This window comes from Rhea pennata, chromosome 13, assembly GCF_028389875.1.
Source record: "Rhea pennata isolate bPtePen1 chromosome 13, bPtePen1.pri, whole genome shotgun sequence".
Classification (NCBI taxonomy): domain Eukaryota; kingdom Metazoa; phylum Chordata; class Aves; order Rheiformes; family Rheidae; genus Rhea; species Rhea pennata.
The window spans coordinates 3,510,769-3,529,209 of NC_084675.1; the positions used below are offsets into that span (position 1 = coordinate 3,510,769).

Below are 18,441 nucleotides of genomic sequence, written 5' to 3' on the forward strand. Positions count from 1 at the left end.
ATCTGCTTTTGGGCTGCAAGTGATTAATGCATGGTTTCACGCATCCTTCTCTTGACCAGATTTCTCAGGGATTCCTGCTTTCCTCCTCCGTTCAGAGCTCATTGTACCCCACAAGCTTTGACTTGAGCATTTTCCTCTTGTAGCTCAGGGTGCAGCTCAGTGGTGAAGTGCTGTTCCCTGCATTTAGGGCATCTGCTAGAAATAGATCCAGGGTTTCCGAACGTCTGGGCAATGCCCTTTCTCCTGCCAGTGCTGTAACCGATCCTGAAGTGACCTACTCTCAACCTGTAAGTGATCTATGGAGAGTCTGGGCACAGCTGGCAAGGCTGGAAGCTTCACAGCTTTGTTGACCGAAGAGATCCCTGTGCAGCCTGGGATCGTTGCATGGCTGTGTGGCCTCCTGGCCATGCTGAAGCTTTGGGGGCAAAGTGTTGGGTGGTGCCAGCAAAGCTTTTGCCATTGGGAAGCCTTGCCTTTAACGTCCTGTGAGGTCCCTTGTCCCCCTCCTTGCACTCTGTGCTGAGTTAGTTCAGGGACTCGGTACCCACGTTATGGGGCTGCAGCTGGAGGGTGCTGCCTCAGCCTGTGGATGTAGAAGCTTTGTCTTTCCGACGTGCATCCTGTGCAGCTCTTCAGCTGCATTTGCCTTAGAAATGAGCAACTTCCTTGCACAACAAAAGCATCAACAGAGGGGTTGTCATCACAGTGCTTGGTGCTGTGTTCTCAGGGAAGCTCCCTGCCTCATCTTCTCTGGAAGGATCTGAAGCGATTTCAGAAATAAAGGAAGGAATTATTAATAAAATTGTCTCTGATTACGTTTATAGGCCATCTGGATGCATGTCTAACTTACTGAGGGTTTGGAGAGTGTGTGCAAATACTGTGTGTGCCTTTCTCTGCCATTGGGAATAGTGTTATGACTTTGGTGGATGGCATCTCACCTGCCCCCTTTCTCAGAAGGTCAGGTAGAGCATTTGCCATTCCCAGGGCCTAACCCGACATTGCTAGGAACAAACCCAAGCAACAGGACCTGGTCAACACGAGCCTAGGTGGACCCATCACAGGGGATCGGAGGGAGCAGGCTACGCTGTTGTGGTGGAGGGAAAGCTGCAAACCAGGCACCACGTGCTCAACAGCTGGGGCAAGAGGTGAAGATGATGCTCCGTTCGCGGATGTGTTCCGGATTGCATCTCCGGAGATAACCTGTGCTGACGAGTACTCATGGCTGGCATGCTGTCTCCTCGCTGCTCGCCTCTGATCCTCTTGTCAGGGCTGCCTGGTGCCTCTTGTCTTGCCGCGCTGTCTGTTTTATCTAGGTGACAGGCTGTTGCGTCCTTCCTGTTTGCTCTCTTCCAGATGTCTGCCTGGGAAAGAAGTGGATGGCATCTGTGCCGCTTCATCGCGCGGGCTTGGGGCTTTTGCTCTGGTCTTTCAGCACACGGCACCCGGGCAAGGCATCCGCTGCGGGCTTTGGGAAGGAGAAGGCACAGCTGACCCCATCGCAGTGCTTGGTGGCTTCCTTGAGCCGTGCGGGTTGCTGCAGGCATCGTCTGCAGCAACGCAGTGCCCTGGGGGCCTGGCTTTACTGCGGTGTGGCAGTCCCTACCTTTGTGTTGCAAGAACCAATTAGACTGTACAGGTCTTGCGTTTTCTGCATGATGTGTCACTGATGTAGGAGCTCATCTGTGTCTGTGTTGCAGGCAGCAGCTCTTCCCAGGGAAGATATGTGCCAGTTCCTTGAAGCACTGCTAGAAATGAACAGTCTGGGTAACCTGCACCAAAATGGCTCTTAATTTCCCATATTCCTCATTGACCCAAATCTTGGAGGCCAGAAGGAGCAGGCCTGGCTGGGCAAGGTGGATGTGGCCCAGCCCAGAGAAAAGCATGGGGAGCAGGCTGCACCAGTGGGAGGCCGGCTGGCTTTCCTGGCCTGTACCATTGCTTTTCCTGTGCATTGGCACAAACCCAATGGCAGTGCCTGGAGTCATGCAGGACCGTGCCACGTCAGATCTGCTCCTTCTCGAGGGCTCTGGGTGACCGTGGCAGGACGTCTGCTCTGTCTGCAGTGCACTTCTCCCTGCACCGGAGGAAAAATTTGAGTGGCCCTGGGGAGGGCCTGGCATTTTGGGGCTCGTTAGCATCCTTAATCAGCACTATGTGGGCATGACTGGGGTCCAGCTTTGCAGTGTAGTCTCACTGGGTATGGACCACCAGCGTGAGGAAGACGGAGGGCAGGCTGGAGGAGGCGGGAGTTTCCTATCCCTGCTTTAGGAACAGTTCCAAATCGAGTAAAACCTTGGCTGTGTTTTTAAGGCCGTGTTTGCTGGAAATGTGTCTTTAGCCTACAGGCCTGAGCTGTGGTGCTTTTGGCACTACCAGGGTTAACTATCGGGCTTTTTCAGCTCTATTAGGACCTGGTGGAGTCTTCAAAGGTTCCCAGCTCTGCTTCGTTTGGCTCTCTAAAATTAACCATCTAACCTTCCTAAAAATACTCAGAGGGCACTAGCCCTTGGAGAGCATAAGTACTGCTTGCTCACGGTTTCTAGACCACGCCATTGGAGAGATAAAATCACCTGCCAATGTATGTCTCACAGCCCTGGAAAGCCCTTGGCTTTCACAAAGTCTCCTGCAGCGTATCTTGTCCTCAAATCCCGTGTGCCACTGATGAGTTAGCTCGCAGGTCGGCGGTCCTTCGGCAGGAGCCGGCACGTGGGAAGAAGCAGCTCCAGGAGAGATTTGGTGATGGAGGGGGGGGTTGGAGCTGGGACTGCCACAGACGGCCTGTGAAGTTTGTGCTGGTGGGACCCAGCAGGATCTGAGAGCCGCAGGTCTCTGCTAGCCCCGAGGCCGTTTGGAAGTTGCCCTATGGATTAATCTCAGGTGCTTTGCTAGGAGGAGAGAAGCTTGGAGGGGGAGATCATGGGGAAACCTGCTCTCTGCTTAGAGAGAAGGTCGCTCCAGAGGGGAAATGGTCCTGCCTGAGAGCTGTGAGCCGGGCGGCCGCTTGGGCAGCCGGTCCCTGACACGTGGTTTCCTCCCGTGCCGGAGGTTGGAGGGGGCAGGAGGGTGAGCGGGCACCCCCGGATCCTGCGCCCCCACGTCTGGGGCCCGGGCGAGGAGGAATAGCTGGGCCCTTCCTCTCTCTTTCTCTCCGTGTGCGGGAGGAGGGCGAAAAGGGCTCTGGGAGGAGGGAGGGAGGGAGGGAGTTGAATTTTCCATGAGCAGCTGTCAAAATGTAATCTCCTGTGTCGCTCGGGCTGGCAGCTTAGGCAGGATAAATTAACTGGGATTTCAGGGAACGTGGAAAATACCATGGCCCGGAGGGGGCCTGCTGCCTGGGGAACGGCCCTTTCATCTGTCGGACCCCCTCCGAGACCCCGCGCCAGCGCCCGCCTGGAGCGGAGACGGCTGCTCCGACGTGCCAGGCTCCGCTTGTCCTGTTGTCAGGCAGAGAAGTGCAGGCAGCGGCTGTCCCGCCGGCCCGGGCTCGGCGTCCCCGGGGCCAAAGTCCTCCCGCTGCTGCCGCTCGGCTGGAGACGGGGTCCCGCGGCTGCTGTCTGCTCGGCGCCCGTGGTCAGGGCTGTTTGGGCTCCGCGAGCGGGGCGCCCTCGAAGCGCCTGCTGGGGCCGCGCGGCTCCCGGGGTGCTGAGCGTGCCCCGCGGCAGCGCTGGGTGCCCGTTCCGACAACGTGCCTGGGCGGCGGTGCCCTTTCCTCCCTGGGGCTGATGTCCCTACGAACGGTGGGACTTCCCTCCGTGGGGAAAGCCCTCGAGAGCTTCGGCTCGGCCTCGGCCTCAGCAGTCCTGGCCTCGCAGACGTGCTGTGCCGGAGACGGCCCCAGACTGTCTCTCCCTGTGCGTGACGCCTACTCGCTGCTAGTCTCCCAGCACGGCGTAGGGTGGTGGCGTCCTGCTAACTGGGCCACCAGCTCTGAGGACCTTGTCCCACCACCTGTGATTTCCCCAGAGATACCAACCACAGGGGTGCGCTAGCCCTTCCTTTGCCATAGCTCTGCCTCACAGTATCTCCCAGTGCCTCCCAGTGCCGCAGAGAGCCCCCGGCCACTTCTCCCAGCCCACGTGCCGTGGGTGCTGCTGAGCTGTGTGTGCACACCCAGCTGTTGGCAGCTCTGGGAATGGGTGCTTCTGGGCGCCCGGGGCCCGGTGCCGCCTGGGTGGCTGCAGCAGGGCCGCCGTGGGGTGACATTTGTCACAGCCGTTGTGTCACTCGGGAAGCGATGACCTCTGGATTTTGGACAGACATCCCGCTCCGACTGGCTGGCAGCCGGCTCGAGGGCGGCTTAACTCTCTCCTCTCCTCCGCGCCGCAGGGGCTCTCGCCGCGCCGGCCCGCTCGGCCCTGTCGCCGGAAACGCGGACCGTGCTTCTCATGGCAGTGCCCCCGCTCCTGCTCGCACGTCTCCGGCGCCTGGCCTCACCGGGGGGGCGCAAACAGTTGCTTTTGCAATGCCAAATATTTGTGCAGGCAGCCGGGCTGCGGAGCGGCACCCTGTGCGGGGCCGGCGGGCTGCTCCGTGCCTCGCTCCAGCTCCGGCAGGGGAATTCGTGCGATCGCATTTTTGCAAGTGTTTTTTTTTTCTTTCTTTTTTTTTTTTTTTTTTTTTTTTGGCTCCCTCATCTCATGAAGCGCCGAGCCAGGAACGTCCGTGCTTGGCTCAGCCCCGACACCCGGTGTCATGTGGCTGGAGTGTGCTGCTCACGTGCTTGAAGGTATCCAGCAGCGCTTGGGAGCGTTCGCACTTATTTACAGGGGAGCCGTTGCTCCCCGCACGGGGTTGTTTTCTGGATGTGAAGGATGTGAGACTTCGATGGTTTTTACCGTACCGTCCCAACCGGCCTCGCTGTGCTGGCGAGGAGCACCCAGAGCGCGGCGTCTCCGGTGGCCCCGGGTGCCCGTCTCGTACGATCCCTTCGGGTGCCGCCGGAGCCGGCAGATCTGGGGCAACCGTTTAAAATAGCGCATCGGCCCAGAAAAAGGGAGGTGAGGAGACGGGGGCTACAAATTGCTCTTCCGCACCCGCCGGCCCCGGAGAAAATGAGGTCTTAAAGGGCTGTTTCCCGCGCTCGGCGCTAGCCCCGCGCCGGGCCTTTGCGGCGCGCTGGCAGCCCGAGCGCTTCCAGCCCGGCCAGCCGCACGCGGGGGGGGTTTTGCCGTCAGGAAGCAGTGGTGCAGCGGGATCCCGCGTCGGGGCGGGATCGGCGATGGGGAGCGTGTCTCGCAAGGGGAGGCCGGCTTGGAGGCGAGCTGAGCGCTCGCTATAAACACCCCGGGAGGGTAAGCACTCGGGAGGCAACAAAAAAAAGCTATTTAAGCAAATGGGTACTGCTGGCACAACAAGGTATAAATCAATCAGCGTTGATTCTTCCTCTTCCCTATTCAAAACCATCCGTGACGCTGGCCCTCGCTGCGCTTTCCCGGGAGATAACCACCCTCCAGAGGGGCAGGAGGGCTGCCGTCTCCCTCCCGGGCGTCTTCGTTTGGGAAATTGCAAAAAGTAATCTATATTTATCCCTGTTGCTAATGAGAGCGCGCACAGGTGTCGAGCAGTTTTACCCTGGCTGTTCGCGCAGCAAGAAGGCCTGAACTGGCTCCGGTTAGAGCCGCGAGTGCTTCCTCCCGTCCAAGAAGGCAAGGTGCCCTCACCACAGCCATTCCGTAGCAAACGAAAGATCTGATTCATCCTTTGATAATTTGTGTACATTCCTTTTCTCTTCTTTCCTGGACAGGCTTTGCATATCTATGAAGAAAGCTCTTAAGCGGCGCTGCAGTCGGACCTGATCTGCTTTTAGACGACAGGTCCTTAAATTACCCTCGGCCTCTCCGCAGGCAGGGAATTTCCCGATACTGTGGTACAAATCCGCGGCGGCGGTGGGGGCCTGGGCGGCTTCGCCCGCGAGTTGTGCCGCGCGAGTCCTTCGCAGCGACGGGCTGCGCTTCGCCGGGCGCCTGCTGACTCAAGCCCGGGCTCTCCCGGCGGCATCCGTCCAGCGTCGCTGGCAGCAGCACGTGCACGGGGAGCCCCTGCTCCTTGGCGATGTGTTTTGCCACCCCTTTCCAAGTTGTCTTGCTTGCAAATCTGCTTAAACTTGATGATTGAATTGGGACTTTGTCCTCGTTGCTTGAAAACTAGTTGAAGGGCCGTAAACAGGGTAAGGATGTGTGCTGATGGGGTACTGGAGAGCTGAGCTGAATCCCCTAGTTACGAAATGCCTCCGGTTGTCTGGAAGGAGGCAAAAGCATCAGGTTAATGCAGTTCCCAGATGGCTTTTAATTGCTCTCGGTTGCGATCAGAGAAATGAGACAAAGAGCTCAAGTGAGATTAGGGAGAGGGGGCGATGGGATCAGCCCGGTGGCAGCACTGCCACGGGGGCGAAGGGGAGGGCGGACGTGGAGCTGCGGCACCCGGAGCCCGGGCGGCGGGTCGCGCTGGGTGCCAACGGCAGCGTTAGGCGCGGGGTTTGGGAGAGGGCTCGGAGCAGAGCGGTGGCCATCGGCTCGGAGGTGGCGTGGGACGGCTGCCACCGCAGCCCAGGACGGTGGTGTGGGACAGAGCTGGTGATGGCCGCGGAGGTGGCTGCTGCCCGCAGGCTCCCGCGCGGGCTCGCCGCCCCTGGGTGCTGCGTGCCGTGGTTGCTGCTCGCCCTTTAAGGCTGGGGAGCAGCTGATGGCCACGTGTGCGCTGCCTTGGCACGCTCCCCGTGCCCTCTGCGAGCTGGGCACGGGGACGGCCGGCGTGCCGGCTCGGGTGGCTGTCCCCCCGCGCCGGCGCTGCTGCTGGCGGCCACGCGCCCAGGATGAGCATGCGCCCGGCGTGCCCGGCCGCCGGCGGGTGCTGCGTGGGGCGGGTGTCAGCATGCAGGCGGCAGGTGAGAGCGCTGCCCGCCGCGGTGTCCCGCGCGCCCGGCGCTTGCCTCGGCGGCTCTCCGGACGCGGACGAGCTGGAGCTGCGCTCTTCTCCTCCCCTCGCTCACGGCGCTTCTCTCTCTGCTCTCCCTCCAGGTTTCAAGTGCCCCATTTGCTCCAAATCCGTGGCTTCTGACGAGATGGAAATGCACTTTATCATGTGTCTGAGCAAACCTCGCCTCTCCTACAACGGTAAGGGCCCACGGCCAGGCTGTGGGGGGGACGCAGCGTCCTGCTGGGTTTGGATGGCTCCGAGCAGGCTAGAGAGAGAGAGAGAAAGAGAGAGAGAGAGAGAGAGAGAGAGAGAGAGAGAGAGAGAGAGAGAGAGACGCTTGCTGCGGGCAGCTCGGCCAGGCAGCTCTGCTCTGCTCGGCGCGGCGCGGCTCGGCTCGGCGAGCTGCTGGCATGCCAAGAGGGCCGTGCTCCAGCTGACCGGTGCGGCCCGCTGGTCCCTGCGCCGCTCCGCTCCTCCCAGGCCTCGTCTTGCCCGTCGCTTTCGCTCGCCTTGGGGCACGGGGAGCACTGCCCCCTCCGTCCTGCCTGCGTGTGCTGCCTGGCGAGGGTGGGGGACGCGCGGCCGTCCTCCAAGGCTGACGCTCCAGAGGATCACTTGCCTTCCTCCTGGGGATAATTTAAACCCTGCCTGGCTGGCAGCACGGTCTAGCAGGCTGAGCACGGGGTCTGCAGCCTCTGCTACAAGCTCTGTTGCTCTCTGTGGCTCAGTTGCTGTGAATCTCCTGTCCTCTCCCCGACTGCTCAGGGAGGGGTGACACTCGCACCCTCCTTGGTGACGCTTTCTTGGAAGCCAGGGATGGGCGTCGTGTTTGCTGCCTCCTACCTGCTGGGCCGGCGCCGGCGCAGCCGCGGCGTGTGCCTCTCACCTCCGCGGCACAGCGCCCCTCACCGCTCCCCGCTCTTCTCCTCCTAGATGACGTGCTGACCAAGGACGCCGGCGAGTGCGTGATCTGCTTGGAGGAGCTGCTGCAGGGGGACACGATAGCCAGGCTGCCCTGCCTCTGCATTTATCACAAAAGGTACGGCGCGGGCGGCATGCCCGCTTCTGCTCCGTCCTGGGCCGCGGGGGCCGGACCCACGCTGGGCGGAAGGGGACGGCGACCGGGCAGGTGGCACGTGCCGCTGCCTGCTTCGCCCTGGCGTCCACGTAAAGCACCCCGTGGCCTGCCCGAGAGGATGGAGGGGGGGGTACGAGGAGGCGGCCCGAGGTGTGGCGCTGCGCGGGACGGCGTGTGACGTGCTCTCTCCTCTCTCCAGCTGTATAGATTCCTGGTTTGAAGTGAACAGATCTTGCCCAGAGCATCCTTCTGATTGACCCCCTGGGCGTGCTTGCTGACTTCTCTCTAAGGTGAGCCTGGCGGCCGCTGCGCGCGCTCGGTTTGGAGCGGGGCCTCGTGCCGGTCCCGACAGAGCTTCAGGAGCAGCTTCTCTCCGCTCTCCCGGCCGGCACAGGGTGGGATGGGGCGGCTGCCGCTGCTGCGTCCGCGGTGCGGGCCGTGCCGTGCCGTGCCGTGCCGTGCCGGCGCTCACGCGGGATCGCCTCTCTCTCTCTCTGTCTTCACAGGGCACCTTGCTATACCTGCTGTACCTCCTCTCCCTGTCCCACCCGCCCTGTCTGAAGTTTTGGGCTGACTTTAAATTCCTCAAGAAGAAACAAAACAAAACAAAAAAAAAAAAAAAAAAAAAAAAAAAACAGAAACTTGAATCCACTTGGGACAACGGCGAATTTTTTTATTTTATTTTATTATTTTTACTTGTTTTTTTAATTTAAAGGATTGGAAAAAAAACCAACATCCAGGAGAGACAGTGTCAGAAAAGCAGAGCGACCTGCTCTTGCCTCTGCACCTGCCGGCATGGGGAGAGACCGGCCCACCAGGGAGGCCGTGGGAATGCTCTTGCCGCCCTCGGCCAAAACCCTGCCATGATGTTTGGCTTTTCTTCCCGAAACGAACGGAAAAGCTGCCAGGGGGACAGCCGGCCAAACGGAGCACGCGGTATTTCTCACCGGCACCCTCATCTCCCGCCTGGACTCGCCTGGCGCCCCGGGGGCTCGGCTCGTTTTTTTTCTTTTCTTTCTTTTTTTCTTTCTTTTTTTTTTTTTTTTTTTTTTTTGCACTGACTAACAGGAATTTTTCTCCTCTGTCCCGTCTCCCTTTTGGAGATCACCAACCCGGACCTGGCAGTGTGAGACGGGGACTCTGCCCCACGCCGGGAGCGGGGCCCCTGCTCTTCCCCTGCAGAGGCACTGGGGGCGAGGGGGGGGGTCTGTCTTTCAAGTGTTTACAACAACAACAACAAAAAAAAGAGAAAACCAACAAAAAAAGGAAAAAAAAAAGAAGCTTCGTGTTGACTGGCGTGTTCTTCGATTTGAGCTTCCCTGCCCCGGTGATGTTTACAGACTGGTCACTCTTTAACTCAGCTATAACCACTCAGAGACTGAACAGCTGCAGCATCCCCACCGCCCCCTGTCCCGCCGCCGCTGCCGCCTGGTGCCAAACCCCCCGCCAACCCACCCACCACCTTTTTCTTTCCATTGCCTCTTGAGTTGAAAGTGTTGAGGAAGGGGACGGGGGACGGGGGTGGGGGAGGAAGGTCTCCCGAGGGCCCCGTCGTCGCGAGCGTCTCGCCCCGATGCCGCCGGCCCCGGCCCCGCGAGGGTTGCTTTGACGCGTTTCCCCCTTCCAGGAGATGCTGAAGCCGAGTCGTTTGATTGCAGTGCCCCCACCACCACCACCACCACCACGACCAGCCCATCCCCGTCCCCTCCCGGCGCGGCAGGCATGTTTTCATTGGTGAGACCTCCCCTGCTGGTGGCCGTGCCCCTGCGGGAACCGTTTCTGTATTTATATATGAAAAAAATCCCGGAAACCGTTAAAAAAAAAAATAAACACGAGTTCAGAGTTTGGGGGGAGCTTCCTTCATTAGTCAAGGTGTTTTGATATGGTATTAAAACAATGTTCAATAAAATATTCACTGTTATTTTATTTCCCTGGCTTTATTGGTGAAGCAGGCGATGCCTGCTGCAGCGCCCGGCCCCGCTCACAGCACCTTCCCGGGGTTCATGAGGTTCTTGGGGTCCAGCGCGGCCTTGATCTGGCGCATGGTGGCCAGGCCCTCCTCGCCCACCTCCTCGCGCAGCAGCGCCCGCTTGCCCAGCCCCACGCCGTGCTCCCCGGTGCAGGTGCCGTCCAAGGCCAGCGCCCGCCTGCGGCACGGTGCCATCAGCAGGGGCCCGCGGCTGCGGGGTGGGGGCGGCCCGGCGCGGCCCCGCGCTGCCCGCACCCACCTGCCCAGGCGGTCGGCGAAGTCCTTGATGCGCTGGGTCTCGGCTGGGTCCTCGGTGTTGAAGACGAGGATGCAGTGGAAGTTCCCGTCACCCACGTGTCCCACCAAGGGTCCTACGGGGACACCGGTGCCATGCAGGGCTTGCGGGGGGGGGGGGCTGCCAGTGGCCCCCGGGCCGGTGCATACGGCGCGGCCCAGCTTACCGGTGAGGCCAGACTCCTGCAGGTCCTTCTTGGTGTCCACCACGATGTCGGGGAGGCGGGAGATGGGCACGCAGACGTCCGTGCAGTAGGCCTGGGCAGGGGTGCAGCCGTGGCTGCCAGTGCCGCCCCCCCTGTCCTCCCCGGCCGCGCCGTGGGGCAGCGGGCTGGGGGGGAGGGGGGTCACGGAGGAGGCCGTGCCGGGCCTGCCGCTCACCTTGCAGCCGGGCCGCAGGGCCAGGGCGGCGTAGAAGGCGTTGTGGCGCGCGGCCCAGAGGCGGCTGCGCTCCTCCGGCTCCTGGGCCCAGGCGAAGTCGGCGCCGCCGTGCAGCTCCGCCAGCTCCTCTGCGGCGGGGAGGGCCCAGCCCGGCGTCGGGGCCCGGCCGCGGGCGACCGGGGTGGGGGGGGGCCCGGCCCCGCCGCCCGCCCTCGCCCTCTGCCCTGCACCTACCTATCCGCCGGACCTGCTCGGCCAGGCTGTGCCGGGAGCCGTGGAGCTCCAGGAAGAGCGTGGGCGCCGCGCGCAGCCTCAGCCCGCTGTAGCGGTTGCAGGCGTCCACCATCACGTCGTCCAGGAACTCTGCGGCGAGGTGGAGAGCGGCCGTGAGGCGGCGGCGGCCGCCGGCCCCGGGCCCCGGCCCCGGCGCGCCGCGGCCGCCCACCGATGCGGGCCACCGGCACGGCGGCCTGCAGCACGTTGACGGTGCAGTCGACGGCGGCCCGGACGCTGGGGAAGGCGCTGACGGCCGCCACCACGGCCTCGGGGACGGGGTGCAGGCGCAGCGTCGCCTGCGTCAGGAAGCCCAGGGTGCCCTCGGAGCCCACGAAGAGCGACGTCAGGTCGTAGCCGGCCGAGCTCTTCCTGCCGCGGGCGGGGGGCCGGGCTGAGGGCGGCCGCCCCGCGCCGCCGCCCCCCGGCCGCCCCCCAGCCCCGCGGGTACCTGAAGTGGCGCCCGGGCCCGGCCGTGTGGAGCAGGCGCCCGTCCGGCAGCACCACGCGCAGGTTGACCACGTTGGCCTTCATGGTGCCGTAGCGCACGGCGTTGGTGCCCGAGGCGCCCGTGGCCGCCATGCCGCACAGCGAGGCGTCCGCCCCGGGGTCTGCGGGGGGCAACGCACGGGCGGGTGGCGCCCGCGAGCCCGCCGGACGCCCGGCCGGCACCGCGGCTGCGCCCGCCCCCGTCGCCCCTGCTGCCCCCACGGCCTCCCCTGCGCCCCCTCCCCAACCCCGACCCCGCGGCTCCGCCAGCACCGCCCCGGCGGCCGCCCGGTACCGATGGGGAACCAGAGCCCGGTGGCGCGCAGGTGGCTGTTGAGGGCCTTGCGCGTCACGCCGGGCTCCACCGCCACCGTGAAGTCCTCGACGCGCAGCTCCGAGACGCGGTCCATGCGGCTCAGGTCGAAGCAGACGCCGCCCTGGCGCGCGGGGCGGCTCAGCGGGGCGGCGCGGGCGCCCCGCGGCCCCGGCCCGGCCCGGCCCGGCCCGTACCTGCACGGCGCTGACGCCGCCCTCGAGGCCCGTGCCCGTCCCGAAGGGCACCATGGGCACGTCGCTGCGGTGGCAGAGAGCCGCCAGCGCCTGCACCTGCGCCACGTCCTGCGGCCACACCACGGCGCCCGGCGCGGCGCAGCTGCGCGGCGGCGCGGGCAGAGCCTCAGCGCCGAGCGAGCCCCGCGGCGGCGGCGCGCCCGGCCCGGCCCGGCCCCGACCTGTGCACGGACTCGTCGCGGCCGTGCTGCTCCCGCGCCGCCGCCGCCGTGGAGACGTTGGGCGCCCCGGCCACGGCCCTCAGCGCCGCCACGAAGCCCGGGGGCAGCGGGCGCTGCGGGGAGCAGCGGCGCGGTGAGGGCGGGACGCGCCGGCCCCGGCCCCGGCCCCGGCCCCGGCCCCGGCCCGGCCCCCGCGCACCTCGGTGCAGCAGCCCCGGCGCCCCACGGCCGCCGCCAGCCCCAGCAGCCGCCGCAGAGCCATGGCGACACGCGGCGCGGCAGCCACTCCGACTCCGACCCCGAGAGACGGCGCCGCGGCCCGGCCCCGACGGCCCCTCCGCCTTAAGGTGGCTCCGGCTGCGGCGGGGGGCGGGGCGGGGCGGGGCGGCCCCGACGGCCCCTCCGCCTTAAGGTGGCTCCGGCTGCGGCGCCGGCCGAGGTGGCCCCGACGGCCCCCGGCGCGGTCCCCCCGGTCCCGGCCCGGCCCCACGCAGTCCCCCTCCCTCCCGCCCCGACGGCCCCCGGCCCAACCCGGCCCGGAGCGACGAAGCGGAGGCGGCGGCGGCGGTGGCGGCAGCGCTTTATTGGCGGCCTCAGTTGGCCGCCACGATGGAGTCGATCCAGGCGCGCAGCTCGGTGACACGGGCGTAGACGGCGGGCACCGACGGGGAGCAGTTGCTGCTGCCCCACGACACGATGCCCACCAGGGTCCAGGCGCCGTCCTTCTGGCACACCAGCGGGCCCCCGGAGTCGCCCTGCGGGCAGGCGGCGCGGCTGGGCCGGCGGCAGGGCGGCCCCGGCCCCGACCCCGGCCCCGGCCCCGGCCCGGCCCCGCGTCGCCGCACGTACCATGCAGGAGGAGGTGCCGTCGGCGCCCGCGCACACCATCACGTCGGCGATGCGGTACCCCCAGTACTGCTTGCACTGCGCGTTGGTGAGCAGCGGCAGGGCCGCCTGCTGCAGCAGCGCCGGCGTCTGCTCGGCTGCGGGCGGCCGCGGGCGGTGTCAGCGCCCCCGCCGCCCCGTCGGGGGGGGGGGGGGGCAGCGGGACGGGGCGCCGGGGGCGGGCGCGGGGCGCGGGGGGGGCGCGTTACCCTCCGGGTCGGTGAGGCCCCAGCCCGTGGTGACGCACACCAGGCCGCCGGGGAAGACGTCGGAGGCGGCGGGCAGGCACACGGGCGCCACGCGGGCCGTGAGCTGCGCCGGCGCCGCCAGCTTGAGCAGCGCCACGTCGTTGCGGACCGTCAGCATGTTGAACTTGGGGTTCTTGAAGACCTGGGGCAGGCGGCGCCGCTCCCAGCAGCCCGCACGCGCAGGGCGCCGGGGACCGGGCCCTGCCGCGGGGCCCGCGGGGCCGGGAGCGGGCCGGGCCCCCGGCGGAGCAGAGCCGGCGAGGGGCCAGCGCCCCAGGGCGCCCGCCGCCCCGGGCACCGCGCTGCGACTGGCGGGCCCGCGGAGCGGATCCCACCCCCGCCACCGCCATCACTGACAGCACTGCCACCGCCACCACTGTCACCACCACCACCACCACCACCACCGCCACCACTGTCACCACCACCACTGTCACCACCACCACCACCACCACTGTCACCACCACTGCCACCACCACCACCACTACCACCACTACTGCCACCACCACCACTGACAGCACTGCCACCACCACCAGTCACCACTGTCACCGCCACCACCACCACTGCCACCACCACCACCACCACTGACACCACCACCGCCACCACCACTAACACCACCACTGCCACCACCACCACCACCACCACTGTCACCACCACTGCCACCACCACCACCACCACTGCCACCACCACCGCCACCACCACTGTCACCACCACTGCCACCACCACCACCACCACTGACACCACCACCGCCACCACCACTAACACCACCACTGCCACCACCACCACCACCACCACTGTCACCACCACTGCCACCACCACCACCACCACTGCCACCACCGCCACCACCAACACTGTCACCACCACTGCCACCACCACCACTGCCACCACCACTGCCGCCACCACCACTCCCACCACCACCACCACCACCACTGCCACCGCCACCACCACCACTGCCACCACTACTACCACCACCACTACTACCACCACCACCACCACAGACACCCAGTGGGGACCCTTTGGGCTGTCGCTGCCGTGGAGCAGCCCCTCCCTCCCCCCCCAGGAATATCTAGGGACCACGGACACCCCCGGGACGCCCCCAGGGCTTGCGGGTCACCAGCAGCCAGAGCCCCAGGCTTGCAGGGGCCCCGGCCAGCAGACCCCGGGCCCGGCGGCCGAGGGGCACTGCCGGCACCTCAGCGGGCAGAGCCCAAAGCCGAGGCGCTTGGGGCCGCCAGCGGGTGCTCCGCTGCCCCGGGGTGGGAGCCGGCGCCCGGTCCCGGCAGTGCGGGAACCCCCGGTCGCGGCCCCCACGGGCCCCGGCGACCGACGGTACCTTCGCGATGCTGATGGACTGCACGTCGGCGGAGGGCGAGGCCTGGTCGTACTCGCCCAGCACCACAGTGTCGGTGCCCCTGGGCGCGAGGCGGGCGCTGAGCACCACCACGGGCCGGCGCGGCCCCCGGCGCGGCCCCCGGCGCGGCCCGGCCCGCCGCCTACCTGACGCTGCAGTGGGCCGCGGTGACCACCCAGTCCGCGCTGATCAGCGACCCACCGCAGAAGTGGCGGCCGTTGCGCTGGTGGGGGAGAGCGCCGTGAGCCCCGCGCCCGGCCGGCACGGCACGGCACGGCACGGCACAGCACGGCACGGCACAGCCGCGGGACCCTCACCTGCAGGGAGACCTGCCAGGGCCAGGAGCCGGGCACCGCCGGCTCCCCGTTGACGATGCGGGTGTAGCCGCGGATGACGGGCGGGATGGCCGGCACGCCGCAGCCTGCGGGGCGCGGGCAGCCGTGGGCCGGGGGCTCCGGCCGCACCGGCCCCGCGCCCTCCTCCCCGCTCGCCCGCCGGCCCCGCGCCCCACGCACCCGCCGCGTTCAGGGGGTCGCCGGCGTGGGCAGCGCCCGCCAGCGCCAGGCAGCCCAGCAGCCAGAGCAGAGCCATGGTGGCGCGCGGGGCGGCAGCGGCGGTGGTGGCGGCGGCGGGGGCCGGCGGCCCCTTTATCCCCGCCGGGGCGCTGGGAACGGCCCAGGCGCTGCCCCGGCCTTGGGAGATAAGCGCAGCCCCCCGCTCCGGTGCGGCGCTGGGGCTGGTGCCAACGCCGGGATGCCCCACGGCAGCCATGCCCGGGGCTGCCTGCGGGGGCAGTGCCAGGAGCCCCCCGGGGCACCTCCTCGCAGCGGCGCCTGGGGCCACCGGCCCCCTCTGCATGCGGCAGCGGAGCGGCGCGAGGGTGCCGGGAAAGAGAGCCCCATCCGTGCCCCCGGCAGCCCTCGGCCGGGCCCCGCTGCTCCCGGCGCAGCTGCGGCGCTCCCAGGCTGCGCCGGAGCGGGGGGCTGCGCTTATCTCCCAAGGCCGGGGCAGCGCCTGGGCCGTTCCCAGCGCCCCGGCGGGGATAAAGGGGCCGCCGGCCCCCGCCGCCACCACCACCGCCGCTGCCGCCCCGCGCGCCACCATGGCTCTGCTCTGGCTGCTGGGCTGCCTGGCGCTGGCGGGCGCTGCCCGCGCCGGCGACCCCCTGAACGCGGCGGGTGCGTGGGGCACGGGGCCGGCGGGCGAGCGGGGAGGAGGGCGCGGGGCCGGTGCGGCCGGAGCCCCCGGCCCACGGCTGCCCGCGCCCCGCAGGCTGCGGCGTGCCGGCCATCCCGCCCGTCATCCGCGGCTACACCCGCATCGTCAACGGGGAGCCGGCGGTGCCCGGCTCCTGGCCCTGGCAGGTCTCCCTGCAGGTGAGGGTCCCGCGGCTGTGCCGGGCCGTGCCGTGCCGTGCCGTGCTGTGCCGTGCCGGCCGGGCGCGGGGCTCACGGCGCTCTCCCCCACCAGCGCAACGGCCGCCACTTCTGCGGCGGGTCGCTGATCAGCGCGGACTGGGTGGTCACCGCGGCCCACTGCAGCGTCAGGTAGGCGGCAGGCCGGGCCGCGCCGGGGGCCGCGCCGGGGGCCGCGCCGGCCCGTGGTGGTGCTCAGCGCCCGCCTCGCGCCCAGGGCCACCGACACTGTGGTGCTGGGCGAGTACGACCAGGCCTCGCCCTCCGCCGACGTGCAGTCCATCGGCATCGCGAAGGTACCGTCGGTCGCCGGGGGCCGTGGGGGCCGCGACCGGGGGTTCCCGCACTGCCGGGACCGGGCGCCAGCTCCCACTCCGGGGCAGCGGAGCACCCGCTGGCGGCCCCGAGCGCCTCGGCTTTGGGCTCTGCCCGCTGAGGTGCCGGCAGCGCCCCTCGGCCGCCGGGCCCGGGGTCTGCTGGCCGGGGCCCCTGCAAGCCTGGGGCTCTGGCTGCTGGTGACCCGCAAGCCCTGGGGGCGTCCCGGGGGTGTCCGTGGTCCCTAGATATTCCTGGGGGGGGAGGGAGGGGCTGCTCCACGGGCAGCGACGGCCCGAAGGGTCCCCACTGGGTGCCTGTGGTGGTGGTGTCAGTGGTGGTGGTGGTAGTAGTGGTGGTGGTGGCAGTGGTGGTGGTGGCAGTGGTGGAGGCGGTGGTGACAGTGGTGGCAGTGGTGATGGTGGTGGCAGTGGTGGTGTCAGTGGTGGTGGCAGTAGTGGTGTCAGTAGTGGTGGTAGTAGTGGTGGTAGTAGTGGTGGTGGCAGTGGTGGTGGCAGTGGTGGTGGTGGTGACAGTGGTGACAGTGGCGGCAGTGGCAGTGCTGTCAGTGGTGGTGGTGGTGGTGGTGGTAGTACTAGTGGTGACAGTGGCGGCAGTGGCAGTGCTGTCAGTGGTGGTGGTGGCGGTGGTGGTAGTACTGGTGGTGACAGTGGCGGCAGTGGCAGTGCTGTCAGTGGTGGTGGTGGTGGTGGTGGTGGTGGTGGTGGTGACAGTGGTGACAGTGGCGGCAGTGGCAGTGCTCTCAGTGGTGGTGGTGGTGGTGACAGTGGCGGCAGTGGCAGTGCTCTCAGTGGTGGTGTCAGGGGTGGTGGTGGTGGTGGTGACAGTGGTGGCGGTGGCAGTGCTGTCAGTGATGGCGGTGGCGGGGGTGGGATCCGCTCCGCGGGCCCGCCAGTCGCAGCGCGGTGCCCGGGGCGGCGGGCGCCCTGGGGCGCTGGCCCCTCGCCGGCTCTGCTCCGCCGGGGGCCCGGCCCGCTCCCGGCCCCGCGGGCCCCGCGGCAGGGCCCGGTCCCCGGCGCCCCGCGCGTGCGGGCTGCTGGGAGCGGCGCCGCCTGCCCCAGGTCTTCAAGAACCCCAAGTTCAACATGCTGACGGTCCGCAACGACGTGGCGCTGCTCAAGCTGGCGGCGCCGGCGCAGCTCACGGCCCGCGTGGCGCCCGTGTGCCTGCCCGCCGCCTCCGACGTCTTCCCCGGCGGCCTGGTGTGCGTCACCACGGGCTGGGGCCTCACCGACCCGGAGGGTAACGCGCCCCCCCCGCGCCCCGCGCCCGCCCCCGGCGCCCCGTCCTGCTGCCCCCCCCTCCCCCGACGGGGCGGCGGGCGCTGACGCCGCCCGCGGCCGCCCGCAGCCGAGCAGACGCCGGCGCTGCTGCAGCAGGCGGCCCTGCCGCTGCTCACCAACGCGCAGTGCAAGCAGTACTGGGGGTACCGCATCGCCGACGTGATGGTGTGCGCGGGCGCCGACGGCGCCTCCTCCTGCATGGTACGTGCGGCGCCGCGGGGCCGGGCCGGGGCCGGGGTCGGGGCCGGGGCCGGGGCCGGGCCGGGGTCGGGGCCACCCCGCCGCCGGCCCAGCCGCGCCGCCTGCCCGCAGGGCGACTCCGGGGGCCCGCTGGTGTGCCAGAAGGACGGCGCCTGGACCCTGGTGGGCATCGTGTCGTGGGGCAGCAGCAACTGCTCCCCGTCGGTGCCCGCCGTCTACGCCCGTGTCACCGAGCTGCGCGCCTGGATCGACTCCATCGTGGCGGCCAACTGAGGCCGCCAATAAAGCGCTGCCGCCACCGCCGCCGCCGCCTCCGCTTCGTCGCTCCGGGCCGGGCTGGGCCGGGGGCCGTCGGGGCGGGAGGGAGGGGGACTGCGTGGGGCCGGGCGGGGGCCGGGGGGACCGCGCCGGGGGCCGTCGGGGCCACCTCGGCCGGCGCCGCAGCCGGAGCCACCTTAAGGCGGAGGGGCCGTCGGGGCCGCCCCGCCCCGCCCCGCCCCCCGCCGCAGCCGGAGCCACCTTAAGGCGGAGGGGCCGTCGGGGCCGGGCCGCGGCGCCGTCGCTCGGGGTCGGAGTCGGAGTCGCTGCCGCGCCG

At 67.9% G+C, this 18,441-nt stretch overlaps 4 protein-coding genes across 7 annotated transcripts in view; 2 read left to right on the top strand and 2 right to left on the bottom strand.

The window, feature by feature from the left end:
• The window catches only part of ZNRF1 (zinc and ring finger 1), a 28,667-nt gene extending 18,748 nt beyond the window's left edge, over positions 1 to 9,919 (top strand). Inside the window, exons 2-5 of the mRNA XM_062586175.1 lie at positions 7,017 to 7,112; positions 7,849 to 7,954; positions 8,193 to 8,283; positions 8,500 to 9,919. Of these exons, the coding sequence (XP_062442159.1) occupies positions 7,017 to 7,112; positions 7,849 to 7,954; positions 8,193 to 8,250 (260 nt within the window). The 3' untranslated portion in view covers positions 8,251 to 8,283; positions 8,500 to 9,919. The remainder of the gene's footprint in view (positions 1 to 7,016; positions 7,113 to 7,848; positions 7,955 to 8,192; positions 8,284 to 8,499) is intronic.
• LDHD (lactate dehydrogenase D) lies at positions 9,830 to 12,461 on the bottom strand. Its single transcript, XM_062586174.1, has 11 exons — positions 12,330 to 12,461; positions 12,131 to 12,243; positions 11,910 to 12,051; positions 11,695 to 11,836; positions 11,362 to 11,521; positions 11,083 to 11,282; positions 10,872 to 11,000; positions 10,638 to 10,765; positions 10,424 to 10,514; positions 10,222 to 10,333; positions 9,830 to 10,140 (listed from the first exon to the last, which is right to left on the bottom strand). Exons 1-11 carry the CDS (start codon positions 12,390 to 12,392, stop codon positions 9,975 to 9,977), a joined length of 1,446 nt encoding a protein of 481 aa, XP_062442158.1. The 5' UTR covers positions 12,393 to 12,461; the 3' UTR covers positions 9,830 to 9,974.
• A 243-nt stretch (positions 12,462 to 12,704) lies between these two features.
• On the bottom strand, positions 12,705 to 15,202 carry LOC134146219 (chymotrypsinogen B-like). Of its 2 annotated transcripts, none has more exons than XM_062586501.1 (7): positions 15,148 to 15,202; positions 14,929 to 15,032; positions 14,758 to 14,834; positions 14,594 to 14,672; positions 13,225 to 13,405; positions 12,980 to 13,113; positions 12,705 to 12,885 (listed from the first exon to the last, which is right to left on the bottom strand). In XM_062586501.1, exons 1-7 carry the CDS (start codon positions 15,200 to 15,202, stop codon positions 12,724 to 12,726), a joined length of 792 nt encoding a protein of 263 aa, XP_062442485.1. In that variant the 3' UTR covers positions 12,705 to 12,723. The 2 variants fall into 2 exon arrangements, with proteins under 2 accessions (XP_062442485.1, XP_062442484.1); XM_062586500.1 differs by having other exon boundaries at positions 15,127 to 15,202.
• A 511-nt stretch (positions 15,203 to 15,713) lies between these two features.
• On the top strand, positions 15,714 to 18,140 carry LOC134146215 (chymotrypsinogen B-like). Of its 3 annotated transcripts, none has more exons than XM_062586493.1 (7): positions 15,714 to 15,789; positions 15,884 to 15,987; positions 16,082 to 16,158; positions 16,244 to 16,322; positions 17,424 to 17,604; positions 17,713 to 17,846; positions 17,958 to 18,140. In XM_062586493.1, the coding sequence occupies exons 1-7, from the start codon at positions 15,714 to 15,716 to the stop codon at positions 18,117 to 18,119; spliced, it is 813 nt and encodes a 270-aa protein (XP_062442477.1). In that variant the 3' UTR covers positions 18,120 to 18,140. The 3 variants fall into 3 exon arrangements, with proteins under 3 accessions (XP_062442477.1, XP_062442478.1, XP_062442480.1); XM_062586494.1 differs by having other exon boundaries at positions 15,714 to 15,768; XM_062586496.1 differs by having other exon boundaries at positions 15,714 to 15,753.
• Positions 18,141 to 18,441: the final 301 nt, after the last annotated feature.

What these genes read in the sequence shown, in the direction of transcription:
- LDHD (XM_062586174.1), bottom strand. Translation starts at nt 12,392, where the DNA reads ATGGCTCTGCGGCGGCTGCTGGGGCTGGCGGCGGCCGTGGGGCGCCGG. An exon ending in GCGGCGTCAGCGCCGTGCAG is followed by an intron (nt 11,837 to 11,909) that starts GTACGGGCCGGG and finishes CCCGCGCGCCAG; the next exon opens with GGCGGCGTCTGCTTCGACCT. An exon ending in CGAGCAGGTCCGGCGGATAG is followed by an intron (nt 10,766 to 10,871) that starts GTAGGTGCAGGG and finishes TCCCCGCCGCAG; the next exon opens with AGGAGCTGGCGGAGCTGCAC.
- LOC134146219 (XM_062586500.1), bottom strand. Translation starts at nt 15,202, where the DNA reads ATGGCTCTGCTCTGGCTGCTGGGCTGCCTGGCGCTGGCGGGCGCTGCC. An exon ending in CGACCCCCTGAACGCGGCGG is followed by an intron (nt 15,033 to 15,126) that starts GTGCGTGGGGCG and finishes CGCGCCCCGCAG; the next exon opens with GCTGCGGCGTGCCGGCCATC. An exon ending in AGTCCATCAGCATCGCGAAG is followed by an intron (nt 13,406 to 14,593) that starts GTACCGTCGGTC and finishes CGCCTGCCCCAG; the next exon opens with GTCTTCAAGAACCCCAAGTT.
- LOC134146215 (XM_062586493.1), top strand. Translation starts at nt 15,714, where the DNA reads ATGGCTCTGCTCTGGCTGCTGGGCTGCCTGGCGCTGGCGGGCGCTGCC. An exon ending in GCGGCCCACTGCAGCGTCAG is followed by an intron (nt 16,159 to 16,243) that starts GTAGGCGGCAGG and finishes CCTCGCGCCCAG; the next exon opens with GGCCACCGACACTGTGGTGC. An exon ending in AGTCCATCGGCATCGCGAAG is followed by an intron (nt 16,323 to 17,423) that starts GTACCGTCGGTC and finishes CGCCTGCCCCAG; the next exon opens with GTCTTCAAGAACCCCAAGTT.